The 16,439-nt window shown below is 32.5% G+C and overlaps 2 protein-coding genes across 3 annotated transcripts; both read right to left on the reverse strand.

The window, feature by feature from the left end:
• Positions 1-101: 101 nt before the first annotated feature.
• Positions 102-3,742, reverse strand: LOC140045487 (selenoprotein M-like). Its single transcript, XM_072090409.1, has 4 exons — positions 3,541-3,742; positions 2,954-3,024; positions 2,002-2,080; positions 102-1,448 (listed from the first exon to the last, which is right to left on the reverse strand). Exons 1-4 carry the CDS (start codon positions 3,622-3,624, stop codon positions 1,287-1,289), a joined length of 396 nt encoding a protein of 131 aa, XP_071946510.1. The 5' UTR covers positions 3,625-3,742; the 3' UTR covers positions 102-1,286.
• A 3,570-nt stretch (positions 3,743-7,312) lies between these two features.
• On the reverse strand, positions 7,313-15,837 carry LOC140045488 (merlin-like). Of its 2 annotated transcripts, XR_011844586.1 has the most exons (16): positions 15,680-15,837; positions 15,217-15,345; positions 14,705-14,911; positions 14,216-14,367; positions 13,826-13,901; positions 12,600-12,734; positions 12,347-12,421; positions 12,105-12,218; positions 11,642-11,764; positions 11,060-11,191; positions 10,714-10,799; positions 10,300-10,387; positions 9,727-9,821; positions 9,472-9,631; positions 8,174-9,010; positions 7,313-8,133 (listed from the first exon to the last, which is right to left on the reverse strand). XR_011844586.1 is itself a non-coding variant. In XM_072090410.1 (15 exons), the coding sequence occupies exons 1-15, from the start codon at positions 15,758-15,760 to the stop codon at positions 8,960-8,962; spliced, it is 1,704 nt and encodes a 567-aa protein (XP_071946511.1). In that variant the 5' UTR covers positions 15,761-15,837; the 3' UTR covers positions 7,313-8,959. The 2 variants fall into 2 exon arrangements, 1 of the variants encoding a protein (XP_071946511.1); XM_072090410.1 differs by having other exon boundaries at positions 7,313-9,010.
• Between the last annotated feature and the right edge of the window lie 602 nt (positions 15,838-16,439).

A 16,439-nucleotide genomic window follows, 5' to 3' on the forward strand; every position in this document is an offset into this window, starting at 1 on the left:
TGATAGAAGCAATTCGCGTCAACTGTGATATGTAACGCGTTACTAATTTTATACCAATTATATTGTAATATAAACGGAATGATGACTTTCTAGACACCCAAAATAAATGACCAGATTCAAATTTTACTGGATTTAATTTATTCACTTTCAAAAAGCCAATGTACAAATAAATGCAGTAAATACTCAACAAGACTATTATACAGCGCTTAGTGTAGAAATGTGTCCATATATGACCCATACACGCAGACGTGTCAAATTGTGTCAGTTCATGATACTTTCACTGAGAAATTTATACCAAGATCATCATTTTTTTTGATCGTGAATGCATGTATAGGCCCTGGTAGACACAGGTACTACAGTTTATAGGCCCAGGTAGACCAATTTTTTGTTCACACATTGCAAGGCAGTAAAATAAGGCAAATATATCTAGAAAGAGAGCAATAATTATAGAATATGCATCATCTATGGCTTTCAAAATTACCACCAAAACTGTATAAAAAGATTAATTAATAGGGTTAGGACTTTACCTACTAGAAGGAGCAAAGGTCAACATCAGTTACTGGTCAGTAGTACTGACCAACTGTTTACAACAATAAACCTCTTTTTCTTTTGTAAAAAATTTATATCATCATTATATAATGCACTTGTAATATTATTTACTATTCAACTACTAACACTGTTATTGCCACTCTTCACCCGATGTCCAGAAAGTTGATTGCCTCATAGTCACTTGTAATATACTCTATAATTTCGGCAAAAAATATACATTTTTGATCGACAAATTCTAGAAAATATCTGAAGAAAAATGTCATATCATTCTGACTTAATCACCGCATTTTCACAAAAACACCCAAATTCAAGTTAGCAGAGATAGTTTTGGTCTTAAGACACTGCTCTGAAAAATAATAATAGAGGGGGCTATAGCATTTATTTCCTATATCAGAGATTGTCCAAAATACCCAAATACAGTAACGCATTTTCATAAAACCTTCATTATTATACTTACTTAACAAGCAACATGTTAGTGCATTACTGAACAACATTACTATTACATTACACACATTATTAAACATTAATAATAACATTCAATATTAAAAGCATGCATAAAACCACAGGGGTTTCAAAAAATAATTTAAATAATATTTAAAAAGGAATTTTGAATATTACATTTAAAGCCATAGATGTGCTAAATAATACATTTGTTATTGCATTTGATATTACCCTTATGAATATTCATAACAATAAATTACATTATGAATATTTATGAAGGTGTTATTATCATGGAATTATAATTCTTCTTTTTCGTACTCCTCTGCTGTTTTCTCCACATAAGGTCCATTTTGGTATTCTTCTGGTACCTCTGCATGCAATGTCTTCTTTCTGTAAAATCCTTTGTGGACCATCAAAGCATTCAACTCTTTTTGTGTCATTGGGGCCATATCAATTTTCTGATGAAAACAAGACAGTTATAATGCAGCAAAAAGTGTACATATTATATCCATACAACTATTGCTACACTAATCTTTGTTATAAGGTAAAGGTCCCGTATTCATTCTCAATAAAAGAGAATAAGCTGTTTAAGAGCTCATTGTACTAAAGCCACAGCTCATGTTGTAGGATGGCCAGTCCCTTCCCACGTCAGCTTATTTTCCCCAGGTAATCTTTTCCACGCCAGCTTATCTTTACCAGGTAATCCTTTCCACGCAGGCTTATCTTCCCCAGGTAATCTTTTCCACGCCAGCTTATCTTCCTCGGGTAATCCTTTCCACGCCAGCTTATCTTTCCCAGGTAATCCTTTACAACTGAGTGGAATGGAAGTTTAACCATGTGATGTGCCCATAAATATGATGTCATATCACTACCATATTTGGGCATATTACTACCATATTTGTGCACATCACACTTTTTTTGTCACATAAAATTTGATAGTGTAGACAGAGCTTAATAGGAGTAGTTCTATTGTAATATTATTTCTATACATTAAATCAAAATGCTACGTACCTCTACCGTTTCGTCATTAGCATCTAGTAGAAACATGAAAGGAGAGGCGCCAGGTTTGGGCTTGAACTCTGCATTGTGGCTTCATTCAGAAAATCAAGGAAATTAAATGTTTGCACTTGATTATGCAACAATTATTGATGCAATATTAAATATTATATAACACCTATATAAATTCCTGTCATTTGATTGGACGAATGTGGGTCACATGGCGTGCAATAGTACGCACTATTCAACGATCGTTAAATAGTACTTTTTGAAACATTTTTGTGTACGAAAAAAAAACGTCTAGATGTTATATAAAACAAATAATGAATGTTTTGTATTCGTGTAATGGTACAAATAATGGCACTTGGTGAATGATGAAAGGTTATATCAACTCGGCTTTGCCTCGTTGATATAACCTTTCATCATTCACCTCGTGCCATTATTTGTACCATTGCACTCATAAACATTCATTATTTGTATATCATCTACTGGAACATTGAACAATTGTCAATGTATTAACACCACTTCATACCAGTAAGGCATGTGGCGCGTGTGTTGGACGCTGGACTACTGATTGTGGGTTCGAATCCAACGCTTGTCGCAAGACAGTTAACTTAAGTTTGCCTCTCTCCAACCAGGTGTACAAAAGGTACCTGATAACGTGAAGACACAACTTTGCCCTGATTACTAGCTGCATTATGGGAGTATGTTTCCATATTTTTTGGATCCAAAAATTACCGGGGTAATAACATGTACAGCGCGTAGAGAACCAGAACCGGTTGTTTATAACCAAAGGAGCTTTATAAAGCCAGGATATTACTATTATACCTACCACTTATTCTACAGTACTGTTTATTACCCCTGAAGGATCTGGTATCATGTTTCTACTATCAATTGATAACATTGCCAAACACTATCTTGACATGATTTATGATTCTCAATAAAAAAGATTGTTTACAAAAGATACAAGTATGGGAGGTCATCATGTATGAACCGTTTAACTTCCGGCAGTTTGTTCAAACGTCATCCGGTGCAACTCTGCAAATTTTAAAAAAAAAGGTTTATTGTTCTCTGAAATTTTTAAATACATTGCATTTGTATTTGATTTCAATCTTGCTAGTATGTGTTATTCTAACTTTTTATGAATCATTTTTTTTTTTTTTTTGCACAAACACAAGTCAACGAATTATTATTGAAGTATTTGAAAAGCTATGCTAAAAAATGTAACATACTGCACTAATATTGAAAATTAAATTTAAATGTATTCATTTTTTTGTAAAATAAAAATATAAACTACTTAAGTTTTATTGTCCAAATAAAACATAATAAAATGGCCGGTATTTTTACTCGGTAGACAGGTGAGAAAAACATAAGTAAATATTTCTTGTAGGCCTATCTCTATCAATAATAAGTAAAGCATCTGCTGTCGGGGATTGTGCACCTCCAGGGTAGTACGGTAAGTAGGGACCAGCCCACTCAACTCAACATTCCTAAACCAGCTGCTAACTGGACTGTCTCTACTCGCTAGCTATATGCTAGTTTTTTTAGCCTTACCTCAACTTTAGCCTTCATAACATCAGCAGAGATAGCAATACACATTGCCTGTAGACAAAGAAGTGCCGTAAAAACAGCCTTCATTTTCTTTAGATTCTTCTAAAATAAAATAAAGGGATTCTTAGACCAGCGAATCGTTAAATAATGACACGTAGAATTGTTATTCGGTACTGGAAGTCAAAGGTATTGTTTACGGTCTCCGCTTCACTGAACAATCGCACGCTCGAACGAATTCAATAACAATAAAACAAAAGATAGTGTAGGCCGCCCTCACATAATATGAACTTAAGCAAAGTAACTACAGAACAAAGTAAGTAAGCTCCATCCAAAAACTATGATTATCAATTATCTGTTTCTGCAGGGTTTTTTTTTCAACTACGTACTAATAACATATCTTTTTAATCAAGCCTTCTTTTAAATAAACGATCATACAATAAACGGTAACAACCGACATACTAATATTAACAATGAACCGGCCATGCAGATTGTCAAACAATGTATAAACGGCGCCGTTTTCCGTTCCGTGAAACGGAAAGTGTGAATGTAGTCCGGGATGTCATTTTACATTAATCAAGTTTCTCACAAATTAATTTTTTTTAAGTTTTAAACCATTTAGGGTTGTTAACACTATTTTGCTGCGACGACTTTGTGACATTTGTTGCAAAAAATACATATTCAGACAAATTCTACAATTTAAAACGATATATTTATTGTACAACTATATACATTCATTGCATCATTGCAATACATAAATTATTGTTATTGAATTCAATACAGCATGAAGACTCTCCCTCTTCTCCATTCAACCCCCCTCTCCTCTCGTCTTTTGGTCTCAATGAATTCAAAATACTTTGTTAGTAATAAAGATTGGTTCCCACTCAAGAGAAAACGCAATGATGTAGGCGCAACGCGACAGTTCAGATGATTCATCGCTTGTGATTGGTCGAATCACATACATTGCGCTTACGTCATGGCGTTGTGTCTCTAGTTAGGAATCAAGGAAATGAGAAATTAAGGCATGTAGGCCTAACACGTCCCGTCTCGCAATTCAGAAACACCCCATACGCTTAAAAGCTCCACCAAGTCAACGCCCAAAAAACTGCACTGGACTGCAAATTCACCTTCCCTCTTGTGGAATAAAAGTTAAAACAAATTGAGGGTTCGTTGCATAGACAAAAAATGAATATATTATCTAATAATCATAAAGACAAGATCACGTACCTGGCACGCATCAACCCCTCCTTCGTCGTAACCTGCACAGATCATATTGGAGGTAAGGTCGCCGGCTGAATAGCCACTAAAGCCTGAACAGACGGAACTTTCACCAATATAAGGAACTGCAGACTCTTGTAGAACCTTAGAAGTTGATCCAGATTCTGATGGGAAAAAAATAATAATGTTGATTTTATTTTTATTTTTATTTTATTTCATCATCACCCTACAGTGACCAAACGTCACCATTAACAGGGCTGAAAGTCGTAAAATATAACATATAATATACAAGCAAAAATCAACAGAAAACAAGACAACATTTAAATATTAATGACATTAGACAAAACCTTGTGACGGAAACAAGCAAGGGAATAAAAAAAAATATCAACAGATCCATCAATTTTACATAGTGAGTGGTATAACTTAGGCAAACGATTAACAAAACCATTTTTAGTAATATTTACCCTCCCTCTTGATATAGAAAATAAAGCAGGATAACGCAATTGATATTGTGGAACAGAAATAGGAAAGTACACTTCAAAATTACCATGAAAAATTGAGTTCACAGCTTTAAAAAGAAAAATTAAATCAAATAACTTACGCCTACCCGCTAAATTAATAAGAACGTCTTTGCTAATAGAACCAAATTTACGCACATAAAATCGACAAAACTTGTTCTGTACACTTTGTAATCTAGAAGACTGGGCAAGAGAAATAGAGTTAAAAATAACACTGCAGAATGCAAGATTCGACCTAACTAAAGATTTGTATAAAATAACTAATGCCTTTTTATCGTTGATATGTCTGCAATGTCTCCAAAGAAAACCCAAAAGTCTATTGCATTTAGAGACTATAAAATCAATATGTTTACAGAAGGTTAATGAACTATCTAAAAAAACACCAAGGTCTTTATGAACAGAGACTCTTTCAAGTATAATATTCTTAATATAAAAGTCAAAATAGATGGGTTTTTTCTTAAGAGTAAAAGACATTGATTTGCATTTAGAGGCATTGACTGACATATTCCAAGTGTCGCACCAGTGAATGAGTCTGTCAACGTCTTCTTGTAACAACAACAAATCATTTAAAGTTTGTATAGACTTAAATAATTTAATATCGTCAGCAAACATAAGAACATTAGAATGACGAGGAACAAAGGAAAAATCGTTAATAAACATAATGAAAAAAAAGAGGCTCCAAAATAGACCCCTGAGGCACGCCAGATAAAACTGGAAGCCATTCAGACGTGTTACCATCAAAAGTGACTCTCTGAAACCTGTCCGATAAATAACTTGTAAAAAATAAAATTAAATCGTGATTTAGACCAAATTGTTGAAGTTTAAACAAGAGCAACTTATGGGAGACCCTGTCAAAGGCTTTAGCCATGTCTGTATATACAACTTCGCATTGCCCTTTTGCATTTATTGCGTCATACGCATGTGACAACAGAACAGACAAATTTGTTTCACAAGACCTTCCTGGGTAAAATCCGTGTTGATGGTCACTAATAACTGGTGATATATATTTAAAAATTTGGTCGTGAACAATTTTTTCAAAAACTTTAGAAATAGTTGGCAACAATGAAACCGGTCTATAATTGCGTACATCAGATTTAGAACCAGCTTTAAAGATAGGGCACACGTTAGCTTGCTTCCATTTTATCGGAAAACGTTTCTTTGATTGAGAGACAAGAAAACCTGGACATGTGATGTGGCCATATATGGACATGATGATGTTATATAAATATACCAAATTTGAACATATCAATACCATATTTGGAAACTTTTTCTTATTAAACTAGTTTAATAGTGTAGACAGGGCTTTACAATCAGTAACGCTACTTTCACACCTGTTTCACGGTTTGTTAGAAAATGTTTCTTGAAATGTTTGAGGGCCTATATATGAGTAAACTTTATATTTAAAGTTATCGTGATTCTCTTTTTTTAAATGTTGTTGCCATTTTATATTAAATATACTATTTGTTTATTAAGAATTTTGAACAAAATAAATCAGAATTGTCTTCCGTTCCGTAAACGGAATTCAGCTTTCCGTGAACAGAACATGTGTGAATGCAGCCTAGGCATGGTTTCCACTAAAACGAAACGAAAAAGGAACGGGCTGTTTCAAGTTGTTTTACTCATCTAACAAGCATTAGGCTTGGTTTCCACTAGGACGCAACGAAAAAAAGAAGGAATGTTTTGTTTTACCATAATCAACTATGGTTTTACTCATCTAACAAGCACTAGGCTTGGTTTCCACTAGGACGCAACGAAAAAAAGAAGGAATGTTTTGTTTTACCATAATCAACTATGGTTTTACTCATCTAACAAGCACTAGGCTTGGTTTCCACTAGGAAGCAACGAAAAAAAAGAAGGAATGTTTTGTTTTACCATAATCAACTATGGTTTTACTCATCTAACAAGCACTAGGCTTGGTTTCCACTAGGAAGCAACGAAAAAAAAGAAGGAATGTTTTGTTTTACCATAATCAACTATGGTTTTACTCATCTAACAAGCACTAGGACTCAACAGAAGGATGAAAGGCAATTTCAAGCTGTTTTTGTTTTACTCATCTAACAATTCAGCTCACCCAAAAAGGTTCAGCTATTTAATAACACTATTTACAATTATAACAATATTTTGCATTAGATGATACTTCAATTAAAGCTCTGTCTACACTATCAAAATTGTTTGACAAAAAGTGTGATATGCCCAAATATGGTAGTGATGTGCCCAAATATGGTAGTGATATGACATCATCATGTCCATATATGGGCACATCACATTTTTTTGTCACATAAAGTTTGATAATTGAAGACAGAATGAATACATTTACATAAATTACAATACAGTACTACGCAAAGGAAAACGTAACAGAACTTCGAAAATAACAAACATTAAACCGGTTGTATTCGAAGCCTAAGCGACTCAAACACCTTTAAAAAGATATATGTTTGTGAGTCACTTAGCATCTCAAATTCTATCTAAATTACAGACTTTTTGCCTACTATGGGTAAATCATAATTGATATTAAAAATTGGCCTTGTCTTCGATTTTCTTGACCCAAAAACTAATTACGACATGACAAACATAATTATTATTACACAACACAAGTATTATTAAATGAACTAATTTAAACAAATAGTAAAACTAGCATACATGGAAGCACATTTATATTGGCAATCTATTTAATATTTAAATTTAAATAAAAAACAAATTAAATCATTCGAGATAATTTTATAACATTACAATTTCTTTTAAAATAATATCTTGTTCAATTGTTACCAATGTTACCACTTTTTCAATTATTACAATATTATTTATAATATAAGGCCGGAATTTAATCAAACTGGTGCACCATTCATTCCCATAAGTAAGGAGCCTCATTAATATTTTATGAGCCTCATTATTAATTCATGAACCTCATTAATAATTCATGAGCCTCATTAATAATTCATGAGCGACATTGGCGCATGTTTGGAAAATTAAACTTTTATAGAGGGACTGTTTAGATATACAGTCTTGCTTATCATGTCAAGATAGTTTTACTATAAATGAAACTAAATTAGTATTTGCACAATATATGGAAGGTGGTACAATAGCAGTAGGGTAAATGAAGTGATATAAAGTTAAATACTGTACATATTAAGCTATAGTATATTGATTGTTTATTGAAGTGAAGTCAAGGTCTAAACAACATGTTATGGAATTGCATGTCAGTATAAAAAATAAAAATCTACTATATCCATCCAATCTTTGTTCTAAAATTGTTTATATGAGAATGAATGACAATGTCAGCACTATTATAAATGTACTGTAGTTTTATTTTGTCTATATAATGTGGAAATGTTATAATACATGTATGATTGCTTTACAATACAATTTAATTTTATATAAATACTTAAACAAATCTTAGATAGTAAACAAATGATGATGATATTATTTGTATTCTGTCATTAAACTATAATAGAATTGTGTTCAACTGATTTTATGTATAAAGTGTCCATTTTAAACGGTTTAATTAAATACGTATTATAAACTTAATGTCAAGGTTCATGGGATAGTTCAGAGGTCACAGTTCATAGTTCAAAGGTGTTTAATTTATATAGGAAGACAAACAGTAGCGTGATAAGCACATAGCAAGTCATAGGCACTTTGTAATTATTTAGAGATGAGATACAAGTAAGGTTTTCCTCTGCCACAAACCGTCACAGTTCCTCAAAGAAAGTTACACGATCTTGAGTCGTTCCCGCTTTAGTCTGAAGAAAAAAGAAACCAAAAGTCTTCATTATTAAAGATATAATATATATTTTGATATTATTGATGTGTAAGCATTTCCACTACCACTGCCTCCCCATTCCGGCCCCCACCCCCCCCTTTCCTGCTTTAAAATCAGCAAACTATCATCACACATAAATATTTGTCTACACTATCAAACTTTATGTGCAAACAAAAATGTGATGTGCCTATATATGGAAATGATATCACTACTATATTTGAGCATATCACTACCATATTTGGGCACATCACACTTTTTTTGTCAAACTAGTTTGATAGTGTAGACAGTGCTTAAGTTCACAGATACCCATGTCTCTATTGATGTTTCTTTTTTATTATGCAGATAGATTTCTTTATCTTTCTGTCTGCCTGTATTTTCTTTTAAATCAGTCTATTTTAAATGTTGTTATAGATACAAAAAAAAAGTTAATGATGAGCGTACCTTTTGTAACGTTGCATATTTATTCTCTCCTTGCTGTAACAGCTGATTATGTATAATATCCCAATTTGTTTGTTTTTCTTCTACTTTCAACTCTTCAATTTCTGATTTAAGTCCATTCAATTGCAATTGTAAGTTTTTACTCTTTTCCTGGTATTCAATTCTGTATGTAAATAAGTTACATTTAAATACATAACCATTACACAGCCTAAAAATGACAACATCAACTGGTGGTGTAATAACGATTTTTTTTCTTACCTTTCTTTTTCAATTTCTTTTGAAAGTTTTTCAACTTCTGTGTCGTTCTCGTTGGTCAAAAGTTGATTTGTATCGATGGTTGGTAAACCTTGTATCTAAAAAAAAACAAACAATTAATTCAAAAGAAGAAACAGCAACATCAGTAACATTCATTTTGAGGCTGTATTTCCATAATTAACAGATAAACTGCCTGTGGAAACAGGGTTTAACCGCTTCCACTCGAGAAAAATTAACTGATAAACTGCCTGTGGAAACGGGATTTAACCGCTTCCACTCGAGAAAAATTAACCAATAATTATCTCATTTAAATCGGACAATTATCAGATAAATGCAATAATTTTTAATCTTTGACCTGGAGGACAAACTGTTGCATTGTAATTAGGATTCTGGTGATTTTTGTCACTTTATTGATTAAAAAATTAACCGATAATTTTTGTTTTGTTTTTATTCTAATTATCATCATTTTTTCTTTTTAATACAGATATTTCAATGAGTTTATTTATTATTATTCTATCCTTTAACTTACAGATTTTTCAATGAGTTTATTTATTATTATTCTATTCTTTAACTTACAGATATTTCAATGAGTTTTTCTTTGGCAATCATTTCACTTTGTCTTGCTTGTATTAACTGTTGTTTTAGATCTTCTGCTTCAATCATTCTAAAAATATTAAAAACATATTACAAATATTTAAATTCTAAATAAAAACAATTACTAAAGCACAAGTAGTGTGCCTTTCACTCATCCTTTCTTTGATTTTTGTCCGACAATATCAATGGGAAAACTTACTGTAATAACATATTTTTATTTTATTAAAAGCTTTAAATAGTCAATAATGAATACGTCATTCCAAATGATACCTCATTTCAAATGATATTCTATGAAGGGTGTTTATTTAAGGGGAGGGGGTAGTTTATTCATAGCGGGGGCGTTTATTCATAGCGGGGGCGTTTATTTGAATAAATACGGTAGTCAATAATAACTACCTCATTTCTGATTCCTCTACGATCCTTCTAGCAATCTCACTGGCTTCTTGTAGTTTTTGTTCCATAAGTCGTTTCTCCTCTTCACTCTTTAAACAGAAAAATGTCAGGTGTTAAGCTCTGTCTACACTATCAAACTAGTTTGATGTGCCCAAATATGTTAGTGATATGACCAAATATGGTAGTGATATGACATCATCATGCCCATATATGGGCACATCACATAAAGTTTGATATTGTAGACAGAGCTTTACAAAAAATGTATGATATTTTTATATAAATATACTATCCGACACAAAAAGTAGTTTAAATTTATAGAAAGGTTGTTTGAGCATTAATAGAGAAGTACCTGTATGACTTGCATGTTTATTCTTTGGATTTCTTGCTGCGCCTGTGATGCCTTCTGGGATAGAAGTCTAGCCTCCTCTTCAGCCACTCTAGCCTTTTCACTTAATAGATCAGCTGCTTCTTCTGACCGCATCTAAACACAACATAAAACAATAATTTCAAAGAATTGAACCAATCAACAAGCTAACCTATTATACAAGGCAACTGAACAATCAACAAGCAAGGTCAGCAACTGACGTATTGTGAGCAAGTAAATATTATTTGTACTGGAGCAGTAGCTTGGTGGTTAACATGCTTGCCTTCAAAACCTATGGTCCAGTGTTCAATCCTTACCTATTACCACGGGTGTAACTCACTACTCCACTCAATCCATAAAGCTCTGTCTACACTATCAAACTTTATGTGACAACAAAATGTGATGTGCCCATATATGAACATGATGATGTCATATCACTACCATATTAGGGCACATCACAAATTAGTTTGATAGTGTAGATTTAGCTTTAGATGAGACTTACTGTATCCATCCTCTAAATGGTGAGTTGTTGTGTGTGAAAAAGAACAGAAATATAAATAAACATACCAATGCATCTTTGGCATTGAGGGCTTCTTCTTGGAAAGCCTGCAACTGCTGCTGTAAATCTTCCTTCTCTTTCTCAGCAAGTTCTCGCAGCTGTCTTTCTCTCGCTAATTTGTTTCTCTCAATCTATTATACGAGAAAAATAATCAACTACATTGACAGGGGAATTAGATCAGTTATACCAGGAATGAATGGCTACAGTGCATACATGGCATATGTCACACAAATTGTTTAAAGAAATAACTCTTAAAATCTATTTTTGAGATGTATTTTTTTGTACATACAACAGACCCTTCAAACACTTAAAAAAAGTTAACACTATCAAACTAGTTTGACAAACCAAGTGTCATGTACCCAAATATGGTAGTGACATGACATCATCATGTCCATATATGGGCACATCACATTTTATTGTCACATAAAATTTGATAGTGTAGACAGCACTTTAGACTTTACTCAAACTAACCTGTCGTTTGGCTTTTTCTTCTTTTGCTTGTGTCTTCATTTGTTGCACCTCCATGGAATCTGTTTTTCTCCGTAACATAAACAGTTCATGATTTCCTACGCATAAATCTAAAATCTATACAAATTTAAAAAAACATCTTAATTATTAATATTTATTTTTACAGTGTATATATTCACATAATATTTATCATGGAATTTATTTTGCTGATAAATTATTGTATTTAAGGAAACCATAATACTTGCCAATTTATTTCTTCTACTTTTTGGTGAAATGAAGCTGAAATCTGACGACTTCTTATCAATTGGTTTTATAGTAAACTAAAAAAAGAGAATATTATTATTCAAACAAATCAAAATAAATTTTTAAATCAACATTTTAACATTTTTTTCTCATTTCCCTATCTGTGTTTGTTAGCCATTAAGTATAATTACAATTTGGACAAAAAAATATTGAACTGTGCTTCAAAATATATATTTATATGAAAGAAACCTTTACTTTTTTATCTCTGTATGAGATGTCCCCGATTTCACTCCAGGGAAACGAGATTTGTGGACGGAACCTGTTCTCTGCTTCATACACATGAAGTCCAAAGGCATCGACTCCAAGCTGTAACGGTGTCTTTTTATCATTCTAACAAAATAGAAAGAACAATTTAATATTTTGTTTGAAATAATGAACTAAATATTGATTGATTCATTCATTAATTTATTTATGATAGTACATTCATAGACAAAACATGCAAACCAAAAAGAGAAAACATATCACCAGGAAATTAGGAACAAAAACAAAAACAAAAACAATATCCTAAAAAATCATGGCATCAACGCTGATGTAGGTTGGATTATTGAAGTATGTTAACTATTTAATCAGACTATTACAACTATCATGAATTCTGTTCTTAAAACTACGAAGAGTTCCTCCAATATTCATAGAATGAGGGAACATTATTTGTTACAAACATCTTGCTTGTGCTATTATGTACTGCTCTTAATCAGAGCACAAAAACATATACATACAAAATTAAATAACAAATAGATAAGAGCAAGTGGATAACCCTATATAAGTTCAAAAGCTTGTTTCCATAGATTCACTCGACATAAAGAATTTCTTTTAGTTAACATTGCTCACTTATCAACAATTTATAAAACACAACAATATTGCATTGTTGGCTAATACACTGTGTGTTAGCCATGAGTCACCATTTGTTGTGGTTTTTGAGATAACAATGCTGGCTACCTCTAATCACTTTACCAGCCCTTATTTTAGTTGTTCTTATGTTGTCTGATTTCACAGGAAATGCCCTTTGATTGCAATAACTTCCTTAAAGGAACAATTCACTGTTATCAATTAGTGCAAATTATTCCTTTTTATTTGAAACTTCTGTAGTTTTAAAACTTAAACTTATATTAAATTCAGCCATAAAAATGTAGTAAAATATTTATTATAATATTATAGCAAGAATATAAGATATAATATTTTGATATAATCAGGTAGAAAGTACTACAGTATAAAAACTTCCATGCTGTATTGTATGGATAATCCTAATATTTATTCTTTCTTTTGATATAATTTTGAAATATTGCATTTTTGAACATATGGTGTGTGTTTCAATTTCAAAACAGTTTAATGAAAATATTGATAAAAGAAAAATGCCAAATAAGTGTAACAATTTCATCAAAAGTTGTTCATATTTGCAATAGGACAAATAGATTGTAACTTACAGTTATTTCAAAATAGTTCACTCCATACATGTCAAGATCTTGAGCAAATTTTAAGTATTCCATTTCAGCTTCATCTCTGGAAGACAATAAGTGTAATAAGACTTAAGATGACAATGGTATATTTTACAATAAATAATCAAATCACATTTGTTAACCCCTTCAATATTTTAATCCTCCACAAATACACACGTTACAGACTGCTCTCCTCCCCTATCTACCATTATGATAAAGTCTTCATTCATTCTGTACCTCCATTTCCCCCACCAACTTTCCCATCCCTGCCTCCATTACAGACTGTTTCCCCACCCCCCCCCCAACTCTCTACCTCATCATTTTGTACCTCATTCCTCACATAACTTCTTCATCCCTATTCTATGTACCATTACCTACCTGGTCATGCCCTCATTCTGTGCATACCATGACGTTATTTTGTCTTCCCACATTTGTTGTGTCATGTCGTACTGTTCAATGACATCTTGTGGGAGAAGTTCTTCTTCCGCAAGGAAGCCGACACGATGGTACATAGGGTCATAATCACCATACTGAAACAATTTAAACAAAAAACTGATAAATTAGACAGTAAGACATATCATTTCTAAATCATGAAAACCCTAGATTGAATTTCATGCCAATGCTTAACCTTTAATTGTTGTGTCAAATAAATATTTGAGTGCCAACACCAAACAAATGCACATTTACTACATTCTCCTAAGGGTCTAAACATGTCTTGTTGTTATCTGGAACTATCCCTTTCCTGTCCACAACAAATGCTGTACTTGTAGATTACAGTAGTAGTACCCTCTCATTTTCGGTCTCTACACACAGGCCATTCAACCTGTATATAGTAATTGTCTATTACTTCAAGTACATAATTCTAACCTTAGCCTGAATGGCGTATGCAGCTAACAAGACTGCCGCTTCTGGTGAGCAGTAGATCTCGGCTCTTAAGACTTTCTGTTTTACTTGAAGAAAGAACAAGTGCTGCGTAATTTCCTGGATGAGTTCCTCTGATACCTCTTCTGGGTAAAACTTGGCAAGAAATGAAAACTGTAATGGATTCTCTTTTGATACATTTTGCTCTGTCACCTTATATAGAAAAAAAAAAAGGTTAAATAAAGAAAATTGAAAATGTATAACACAATAGAAGAAAAGAATTTTGGAAAAAAAAGAAAAGAGCAAGTTATTGATATTTCTATTTAATAAAGATGTTTGAAAAAAAAATGTTTTTTACTCTCATACTGTAAGAGGTTTTGTTTGACCTGGTCAACAAAAACTTAGGCAAACAAAAGGAAATGCTTAAAAAAAACAAAAAGGGCAAGAGAGAATGACAATGTAAAATATTAAGAAGTCAGTAAGTAATTTTAGTAGCGTTAGTATGGTAGATGTCTTACCTTTTTGTCCATTTTTAGCCAAGCTTGATAGCCTTTCTTGTCCACATATTGCAGTCCAAAATACCAAGTTTCCCTCAGTCCTTGTGTCCGGCAAACAAGATCAAAAAGCTGCCGACCTGTAGCTGTACACTACATAGCACATAATAAACAAAATTAATTTTAAATAATATATTTAATATTTCCTTTTTTAAACTAATAATATTTCTCTCCAATGGAGTTAGCTGATTCAAAGATGAATATTAACAAAAAGATAATTTCCCATTTCACTCATTGTTCGTGTAAACCTCACGGGGAAATTCCAGGCTAACCTAGCCTAGGCCTAGTAGGAAGGTAAATCCCATATTAGAAGTTAGTGGCACATTCCGGGCTTCCTTCATCCCCTTTTCCTGCTTTCTTTCTCAGCAGCCAGGCTTATCTTCCTGCCTGGCTGACGTCTAGTTTCTTATCTTAATTCTTTACTTACATCTATACAAAACTCCAGTTCAGCATCCATAGTCATAACCCTAACCTTTAAGGTTTTAGGTTTGCTTCTGAACAGCGACATATTGCAAATCTATCTGCGTTTGTTCATTTTTTGAATAACATAAACTTTAGTCATCATCATAACAATCAGTAATCCAATTTTCGTTGCTTGTTGTCATTGTCGAGCAAGTTCAAAAGGTCACGTACGTATCGAAAAAGGGGGCGCCCTATATATTTATCCTTCTCTCTCTATCAGTATCAACAATACTGTACAGTACTATAAATTTGGCTTTTCTTGATGCATTTCCTATTATGAGAACAAGTTTTGGAGGATCATTATTTGCTTTTTTTTATTCCCTAAAAAAATACCCAACATTTATTGTCATACATAGACCAAAAAGTCGAAAAAGTTCTCAAACCTTTTAAAGATGTATTGTCCCTAGCCCCTTTGGTAATTCCAAAAAAAAATTTTTTTTTCATTTTGAAAAAAAGGGGGTCATTTTGAAGTATCATAATAGTTATTAACTTTCACCAAAAATTAGTCGAAAAAAAAAATAATTTAACCGAAATACAGATGTTTTTTTGTTCAAAAAATAACGTTGACTTCCAGTCAAAGTTTTCAATCAAAACATATCTCATAATGCAACGCGCTTGTTTGGCTACTCTGTATGCATAATCATAAAACTTCTTCGCAATCTGTGTGAAAACACCTTCTCAACCGAGTTGTAAACAATCCTAATTAGCATCATGCATATGCATAC

This window comes from Antedon mediterranea, chromosome 3, assembly GCF_964355755.1.
Source record: "Antedon mediterranea chromosome 3, ecAntMedi1.1, whole genome shotgun sequence".
Classification (NCBI taxonomy): domain Eukaryota; kingdom Metazoa; phylum Echinodermata; class Crinoidea; order Comatulida; family Antedonidae; genus Antedon; species Antedon mediterranea.